The following is a 9,353-nucleotide window of genomic DNA, read 5'->3' as shown; positions in this document are numbered from 1 at the left end:
AGAAAATGCTTCATGTGGTAGTTAGTATATTGTCTTGAATAATTTGATACTTGGAAATTGTTTTGAGCTCTTAAATAGATCATGTTTAAGCTCTTGCATCATGTAGTTTAAACCTATTAGTGGAGAATTACCGTAGAGCTTGTTGAAATTTGGTTTGCATGATTGGTCTCTCTAAGGTCTAGATATTTTCTGGTAAAAGTGTTTGAGCAACAAGGAAGACAGTGTAGAGTCTTATAATGCTTGCAATATATTCTTATGTAAGTTTTACTGTACCGGTTTATACTTGTGTTTGCTTCAAACAACCTTGCTAGCCCAAGCCTTGTACTGAGAGGGAATGTTTCTCGTGCATCCAAAACCTTGAGCCAAAACCTATGCCATTTGTGTCCACCATAACTACCTACTATGTGTTATTTTTCTGCCATTTCAAGTAAATACTTCATGTGCTACCTTTAAACAATTCAAAACTTTATTATTCCTTATTTGTGTCAATGTTTTATAGCTCATGAGGAAGTATGTGGTGTTTTATCTTTCAATCTTGTTAGACAGACTTTCACCAATGGACTAGTGGCATATACATCCGCTTATCCAATAATTTTGTAAATAGAGCTGACAACGGGGTGCCCAGCCCGAATTAATTACAACTTTCATTAATAATTCTCTTCACATGTTTTGCCCTGATTTATGCAACTTAATTTTGCAATAGACACTCCTCCATGGTATGTGAAATGTTGGAAGGCACCCGAGGATTCGGTTAGCCATGGCTTGTGAAAGCAAAAAGTTAGGAGGAGTGTCATCTATAAATAAAACTAAAATACATGAGAATTTGTTGACCATGTAGTTAGAGTATCGAGTGGAAGGGATAGGTTGAAATTGGAGAAAGAACGGTGGGATTTTTTTGTCGTGTAGTGCGTCTGCCCGGGCCTTCGGTTTGGCACACGCCCGCTCACAAGAATTTGGGATTTATAAAACTAGGGGATCTAGATCTATAATATACCATATCCCCTCCGTTTTCAAAACTCGTCTGCTAAAACCTAGGCAAGCGCTTGCTGGCAACATCGATGGGGGAAAATCTGACTCGTCGTCCCGGGCGGGTCTTGGATGATGCACGCAGAGCAGGATTAGCGACCGTGCTGATCACCTGCCGGTGCAACCCCAGCCTGATCTGCCATTGCAGGCCACCTCGTGCCAACAAAGAAACCCCGTATGGATCAGCCCAACCAGCCGATTCACCCAGCGGCGGCCGACGGAAACCAAGAGACCCGTTCGGAGAGCTTCCGGCGGAACTCCTGCCCACGATCCTGTCACATCTAGATGTGAAGCAGGCGGCACGAACCAGCGTCCTAGCGAGCGCGTGGAGGCACACCTGGAAGCACTCCCCCAAGCTGACCCTCGACATCGTCGCGATGTGCGGCGACGGAGGATACAGGCACAACTACCTCAAGCCCGTCAGAGAGGAGCTGTACCGGCGACGCTACGTGCAGAGATTCATCGACACCGTCGACGAGGTACTGCGCCAGCGCCGCGGCGGTGGTGGCGCGGTCGACCAGCTGGAGCTCAGGTTCGACGAGTGCCACCTTCGACAGGTTTCAAGCCGTCTCTACGGCTGGATACGTTTCGCCGTCTCGTCGCGGGCCAAGAGCGTGAGGCTTCACGTGTCGGAAGCACCTGGGGTCGTGTATGGCCGTGATCGGTACGAGCTTCCTCTGCAGCTGCTCGACGCCGGAGGAGGCTTGTCAAAGCTGGAGCACATCAGCCTTTCGTTCGTGTCGCTCAAAGTACCTGTCCACGCAAAGTCTATCAGTTTTCCAAATCTCAATAGTCTTGTCCTGCGCTTGGCGACCGTGTCTACGAGTGATCTGCAGCATATGCTGTCAAACTGCCCTAATCTCGAGCGGCTGGATATGCACAAGGTTTATCTGGACGATCAACTCACGGTGCATCGGCCCTTGCCCCGGCTGCTGTACCTGCGCTTGGTTGATTGCAGGACAACAATGATAGAGCTCCATGCGAACAGCCTCAAAACCTTCGTATTCAGGGGGCATTCGGCGCCTACCATCATCAACCTCGGCGGAACTTCAGGACTGTGCAACGTTAATATTCAGTGTTTCAGGTTAACGCTACAACAGTCTGTCAGCTCATTGCCCAATTCGTTCCCGGAGGTGCAACGACTGTGCCTCTGCTGTACTTTTACACTGCCGACGCTTCGCTCGCCAGTTGGGAACACCCCCAGGTTTCCTCATCTGAAGTATTTACAGCTGCTATCCTGTATTTACCCTGCTGAACTTTCCAATGGTATCCTTCCTATCGCGTATTTTCTGGAGTCTGCTCCGTTTCTTGAGGAATTAGACATAAAGTTCGTATCATCCTGCAAGAACGGTGGTGAAGGACCTCTAAGGACGTCAGCACAGGGTCAGTTCGAATACAAGCATCTAAAGAGATTGAGAGCTCGTGAGTTCACAGGTCAAAAGGATCAACTAGAGATTATGATGCACATTGTGGAAAATGCCCCTGCGCTCGAGATTTTGACTATAGACCCAATAATGGAACATGTTCCAGCTACTATTGATCAAGTTATGGAAGCTGAAACAAGAAGTCTAACAGATATCCGTCGTAGAGCCACAACATTCATTGGTGAGAAACTTCTAGCAAAGACAAAATTTGTTGTTGTATGAGATTTTTGTTATGTCATTGGACGCTAGTGCAAGAGACATCACTAATAATGAAACACCCAATATTTTATTTGATAATCAAGCTTAACACAGTAGTACTATATATGCTATTGTTCAGTGGCAAAGAATGATATCCTTTCCGTTTTTTTTTTGAGCAACCGGCACGAGCACTGTCTTTTCATTAAGCAAGGGGGAGAAACCATCCAAACTGTACAAAAGAGGGCATATTTAGATTAAGGTGGAAATATGCCCCAGAAAACCACGAAAAGGAACCAAAAAGAAAAACAGATGGGGAAACAAACTAGTCAGGTTCACCGGGATGGCCGGCCCGAAGCCGTTTATGGCACGATCCCTCTGAAGGACGTCTTCCCTCGTGATATCCGCAACCTCTAGATAGGTTAGCCGACGCCCAGCGAAGATGCGCCTGTTTCGTTCCTTCCAAGCATTCCATAGAACATAGAGGAAACGGCCGCTGATGTGTTTCTGTTCTTTATTAGCCTTTTTGGAGATCAAAGCGTCCCACCACTCCGAGATAGAATGGTAGTCGTGGCGAATGTCAGAGCTTCCATCATTGTCCCAGGACTTCATCCGGTTCCAAATGGCCATGGTGAAGGGGCAATCTTTGCAGTTGTGGTTGGCTGTTTCGGGCACTTGTAGACATAATGGACATAGTGGATCATGTGGTCATTCCCTAATGGCGAGCATATCCACTGTGAGCAGCTTTCCATGAAGGGCAAGCCAGCCAAAAAGTTTGTACTTCAGCTCGGCGTGGGCAGCTCAGATTTTCGTGGCGAGGACTGAGCCTTTCCGTTGCTGTCTCGTGGACGTTGAGATTCTTTTTTCAAGCTAAGACAATGAGGTATAGATTCTGACTGTTACTGAGCTGAGCATGTAACGTAAACATGAACGAAAGTTGGGTCGTGATTTGTTGTTGTCTGAATCTTGAATAATCCCTCCGTTTTTTCTTGTTTACTGGAGTATATGCTAATGATGCATGCATGCTGGTGAAAGCGAAGATGGATTATTCAGTGTATTTTTTTGGCTGTGTAGATGCTGTTCTCTGTTATACTCTAAATACGAGTTATTTAATGCATGATTGGTGGTCTAAAATCTTTACTATTAAATTGAAAAGAGAGTGAGGTTTGTCGCGCCATTTTTTATTTAGGCCCCTCAAAAATTTGCTATTCAACCCGCACTACACCACGTTGTCCTAGCGGAGGAGTGCATCGAGTGCGGAGCCGCGAGCGGCGGTGCTTGACGCGGACCGGCGGACGCGGGCGGCTCGACCGTTGCATGGTAACAAGGTGCGAGGTGTTGTGAAGTGTATAAGTAGATTGCCTAGCCCTTTCCATCAGTTCGGACTTTTGGTTCAAGTAGCTAGTGCATGAAGCTTAACATGGTATCAGAGCCCAGGTCTCAAGTTCAAATCCTGGCTTTCACATGATTTTCGCAATTAAGCCTAAAAATTGTTGTTGCCCCCCTCTTTAGCCACCGCTGTTTCGGTGTGCTCTTCTTCTTTCACGTGTTGACTTTCTCTTCTCCTGTCACACGCGAGTAGGGGTGTTGTGAAGTGTATAAGTAGATTGCCTAGCTCTTTCCATCAGTTCGGACTTTTGGTTCAAGTGGCTAGTACATGAAACTTAACACGAGGAAGGAGCTCAAGCTACACGTAGGCCGTCCTGGTCGTGGCCAGCAGATGGCGGCGGAGGAAGTCCCGGGCAGGCCAGATGCACTAGGACGCCGCACACCAGGGGAGTGAAAAGGCAGAGCGGCGGGCGGTCGATCTAGGGAGGATAGGCAGCACAGTGCGTGATTGAACAAGCGTTCGGTCTGGATGGCTTGCTCGGCTGGGCCTCTAGGTTGGCTGGTGCAGTGGAGATCCCCTTCTTTTCTCCTTCAAAACACTTTTCTTTCTATTTTAATATTTTGTATTTCTAGATATATCCATGATGTACATAAAAATAATTCATACTAGGTGTTCAGTTTTATTTCTATTTCGAGAGTTTCATCTACTAAATCTATAGTAGAAACTAAAATATTTCAAATCGTACAAACCAAAATTAATCGTGAAATATAAGATATCTAAAGAGCTAAAATTACATAATCTCAATTTTGAGGTTCGTGAGAATATATTAAATTAACTTACAACCATTGCATCGCATTGGCACCTTGCGTGTCAAATACGGGCGGTGAAAAGAATACCCACGTTGTGGCCTAGCTCCATATCCATGTGCGAATTGAATCGATCGTTGTGTGAACCGGGTTGGCCGATCCACAATCTAAACAATCTCATTGTGCGAGATAAAGGTCAACATGCCAATGGTTATCAACAAAAATGAAGACAAACGCGGTGACGCCACCGGTTAGAAGAACTAATATTCTCATCAAATGGCGTTGTATTATATTTTGGCAACAATAATTTATTATGTATTGATCCGTTGCAACGCACGGGCAATGTCCGTACAAAATCTGCAAAGAATCGTATGCTCTTCTCTTCATTGAATACGAGTGATTTGCTGCATGATTTCCTTTCTTTCCCCAAGTCTCCTATGATCTTATCTTCATTGAACATTGTATAAAATCCGGAAAGAATTTAGTCTAGCCTAATCAGAAACGGAAAGAGCTTTTCTACAAGAAGCCCGTAAGTTTATTCCGTAGAACCCTTCTATAAGTGTATCATTGTTGGGCCTAGATTAGACTATTAGACCGTGGCCTGTGAATATGAGCTACAAAGTTCGGAACGAACAGAGCCGTGATCGATTGGCAGGATTAGCCAGACACTGCTACCGTTCGTGTCCATCGACCTGACCTCGTTTCGTGGCGAGAACAGCTGAAAAGTGAAAACATCGATGGGGAACAACAATGTTACTGGTCGTCCCCGACGGATCTTGGACGATGCACGCCGAGAAGGAGTAGCCACCGTGCTGATCACCTGCCGCTGCAACCGCAGCCTGGTCTGCCATTGCAAACCACCACGCTCCAAAGAAGAAATCACACCGGGAGCCGAACCATGCGATGCACCCAGCGGCGGCCGGCGGAAGCCGACCCGCAGCAGAACAACCAGAAGAGTCCCGATCGGAAACCTTCCAGAGGAGCTGCTGCCCACGATCCTGTCGAAGCTGGACGCGAAGCAGGCCGCGAGGACCAGCGTCCTGTCGAGCGCGTGGGAGCACGCCTGGAAGCACTCTCCCAGGCTAACCCTCGACATCTTCGCCATATGCGGCGCCGCATACAGGCTCATGCTGTACCCCGAGCGATACGTGCAGAGGTTCGTTGACATGGCCGACGCGATACTGCGGCAGCGCCGGGGCAGCGTGGTCGAGCAGCTCGAGATCAGGGTCGACAAGGCCGCCGTTCAGCTTGTATCTCGCCGTCTGGATGACTGGGTTCGCTTCGCGGCGGCGGCCCGGGCCAAGAGCTTGACGCTTCACGTGTCGTCGGTAACACCTCGCTTGATGCGCCCTAGTGATTTGTACGCTCTACCCTTGCAGCTGCTCGACGACGGAGGTGTGTCCAGCCTGCAGCATATCCACCTTTCCTGTGTATCGCTCAAGCTGCCTTCCCCTTCCTTTCCGAAATTGAAGAGGCTGGGTCTGTGCTATGCACGCGTGTCCGCAGCTGATTTCGGAGATATGCTGTCAAATTGCCCTAATCTGGAGTGGCTGGATCTCTATAATGTCTATCTCAACGATGAACTCAAAGTGGACACGCCCTTCTCCAGGCTGCGGTACCTGCGTTTGGCTGCTTGCAGCGTGACCCAGATAAAGCTCACTGCCACCAACCTCGCAACTTTCATATTCCTGGGGCGTTCGTTACCTTCCATCGACCTTGGCGAAACGCCACGACTCTGCGATGTTAACGTCTACTGTCACGAAATAACAATGGAGCATGCTCTTAGTTCATTGTCCGATGCGTTCCCGATGGTGCAACGTCTGTCGTTCCACTCTATTATTATACAGCTGGAGTTTCCCTGGCGACTCCAGAACGCCTCCAGGTTTCCCCACCTCAGGCATCTCCAGCTAATCTTCGATGTCCGCACTATGCACTCAGACGATATCCTCTCTGTTGTGCGTTTTCTCGAGGCTGCCCCGTTGCTCGAGGAATTGGACATTGTGCTCGCACTATGCCGCGAGAATGGTGGGGAAGGGCATCTCAGGAGATTACCACATGGACAATTGAAATACAAGTGCTTGAAGAGCTTGAGGGTTTGTTCATTCAGAGGTCAAAAGAGTCAAGTAGATCTTTTGGTACACATCGTGGAAAATGCCCCTGCTCTGCAGATTTTGACCATAGACTCAAGTAGGCCGCACGTTCCAGAAGAGACTTATCGAGTTACCGAAGATGAGAAAGGAATACTCTCTAAGATCCGTCATATGGCAGCAACATGCATCGGTAGTAAACTTTCAGCCAAGACAAAGTTTATTGTCGAATGAGATTTTATATGTATGGTTATTTACGGGAATATATATCTTACTAAGAATACTAACAGAGTTCAGGGAAAAAGGGTATTTGGGTTGCACGGCACAACAGGGGCCGGCGTGTCCTTCTCATTATATTGACCAAGAGTTACAGTGCAAATACAATGTGTTAGACATATATACAGAATACACATGTATAATACTAATACATATTCTATCACCCTCCCTCAATCTCAACCGGTGAAACTAGATTGAGATTGCGTCTACAATGCTCAAACAAAGGCAACGGGAGTAGCTTGGTGAAGATATCAGCAACTTGGTCTTTAGAAGAGATGAACCGAATCTGAAACTGTTTCTGAGCAACACGCTCACGGACAAAGTGAAAATCAACCTTAATGTGCTTCGTCCGTGCATGAAAAACTAGGTTCAATGACAGGTAAGTCGCTCCAATGTTGTCACGCCATAACACTGGAGGTCGTGCTTGGAAGACACCAAGCTCCTGTAACAATGACGGAACCCAAACAAGCTCTGTTGTTGCATCAGCAGGAGCCTTATACTCAGACTCAATACTCGACCTGGACACTGTAGACTGCTTACGAGCACTCCAGGCAATCAGATTACCACCATAAAATATAGTATATCCCCCGTGGATCGCCGATCATCCATACTACCAGCCCAGTCCGCATGAGAGAACGCCGAAAGCAAAAGGTGGATGAAGAAGACCGAAAGAGCAAACCACTGTCAATAGTGAAACACACATATCGAAGAATACACTTAACAACTATCATATGGGGAGTGCGAGGCTCACGAAGATACTGACAGACCTTGTTGACAACAAAGGATAAATCTGGTCGTGTCACTGTAAGATATTGAAGACCGCCAACAAAACTGCGATACTGAGTAGCTTCATCAGATGAAAGAACATCACCAGTACTGCATAACCGCTCAGAGGATGCCATAGGAGTAGTGACAGGACTACACTTCAGCATACCAGCACGCGCAAGAAGTTCAAGAGCATACTTGCGCTGTTGAAGATGAAGACTGCCAGATGAAGGAGAGTGCACCTCAATGCCGAGAAAATAATGTAAAACTCCAAGATCTTTGACAGAGAACTCAGACCGCAATTGAGCAATCAACCTGTGAGTATAAATAGTGAGGTATCAGTGGCAGACGGTGAGAATCCCATTGAGCCTAGCACGGAGCTGAGACGAGCATGCCAAGCACGAGGAGCTTGCTTCATGCCATAGAGCGACTTAACAAGATGACAGTAATGATCAGGTTTATCAGGATCAGCAAAACCAGGAAGCTGTCGCATATATACCTGGTCATCCAGAAAAACCATTGAGAAAAACATTCTAAACATCCAACTGACGGAGATGCCACCGCCGAGAGAGAGCCATAGAGTGAAACAATCTAATGGTCGCAGGCTTAACGACAGGACTAAATGTTTCCTCATAGTCTAGTCCATACCGCTGTTTGAACCCTTTAGCAACTAACCGGGCCTTTTAGCGCTCGACAGAACCATCAGCATGCAGTTTCACTTTGAATACCCACTTTGAATCAATCAAATTTACTCCCGTAACAGGGGGCACAAGATTCCAAGTACCATTTGCCTGCAGTGTGGAGAACTCTGTTTCCATAGCATCACGCGAGTGAGGAATACGAAGTGTAGTACGATAATCAGAAGGTTGAGTAGTGTCTTTAGATGCTTCACGAGTAGCCAGTACTGCTCCAGGCTACACTGCCATCAGTTCTGACCTTGAGCTGAATAATGCCTTTGCTCCGACGGTTCACAGGACGAGGTGGAGCTGTGGAAGGCGCTGTCGCTGGAACAGACGCAGCAGCTGACGGTGTCGCTGACGAGGAAACCACCACAGGCGAATCAGGTGATGGTGCATGAAGAGGTGGTTCCTCGGCAATGCCCACCATGAGGGGCTTGGGTTTAGAGAAAGGCGACGATGGAGGTCCCGGGAGCGAGAGAAGGCACGACGTACCCAGGTTCACGTCCCCGCGGTGGAGGATCGCTACGTCCTGCTAGCAATCCACTATATGAATATATGTGTATAGGGTCCCTTCATAGGCCGAGTTGTTGTATCTAGTCTAGTTCTAATCTGCGGGTTGCGATGTCCAGGCGTATCGCCTCTATGTTTTTCTGTTTCTGAAAAATCTCCCCTAAGGGGTGCCCCTGCATGGCTTTATATATCAACCAAGCTAGGGTTTACAAGAGTCCTAGTAGGATTCATATTGGAGTCTTCTTTCTTGTAAT

At 47.4% G+C, this 9,353-nt stretch overlaps 2 protein-coding genes across 2 annotated transcripts; both read left to right on the top strand.

Moving 5' to 3' along the window:
• Positions 1–1,058: 1,058 nt before the first annotated feature.
• On the top strand, positions 1,059–2,672 carry LOC127340039 (F-box/FBD/LRR-repeat protein At1g13570-like). Its single transcript, XM_051365821.1, has one exon. The coding sequence runs from the start codon at positions 1,059–1,061 to the stop codon at positions 2,670–2,672; it is 1,614 nt and encodes a 537-aa protein (XP_051221781.1).
• Positions 2,673–5,518: 2,846 nt separating this feature from the next.
• On the top strand, positions 5,519–7,102 carry LOC127340040 (F-box/FBD/LRR-repeat protein At1g13570-like). Its single transcript, XM_051365822.1, has one exon. The coding sequence runs from the start codon at positions 5,519–5,521 to the stop codon at positions 7,100–7,102; it is 1,584 nt and encodes a 527-aa protein (XP_051221782.1).
• Positions 7,103–9,353: the final 2,251 nt, after the last annotated feature.

Source organism: Lolium perenne, chromosome 3, assembly GCF_019359855.2.
Source record: "Lolium perenne isolate Kyuss_39 chromosome 3, Kyuss_2.0, whole genome shotgun sequence".
In the NCBI taxonomy this organism is placed as follows: Eukaryota; Viridiplantae; Streptophyta; class Magnoliopsida; order Poales; family Poaceae; genus Lolium; species Lolium perenne.
The sequence above is the reverse complement of the archived record's forward strand: the minus strand, read 5'-3'. Positions and strand labels throughout refer to the sequence as shown.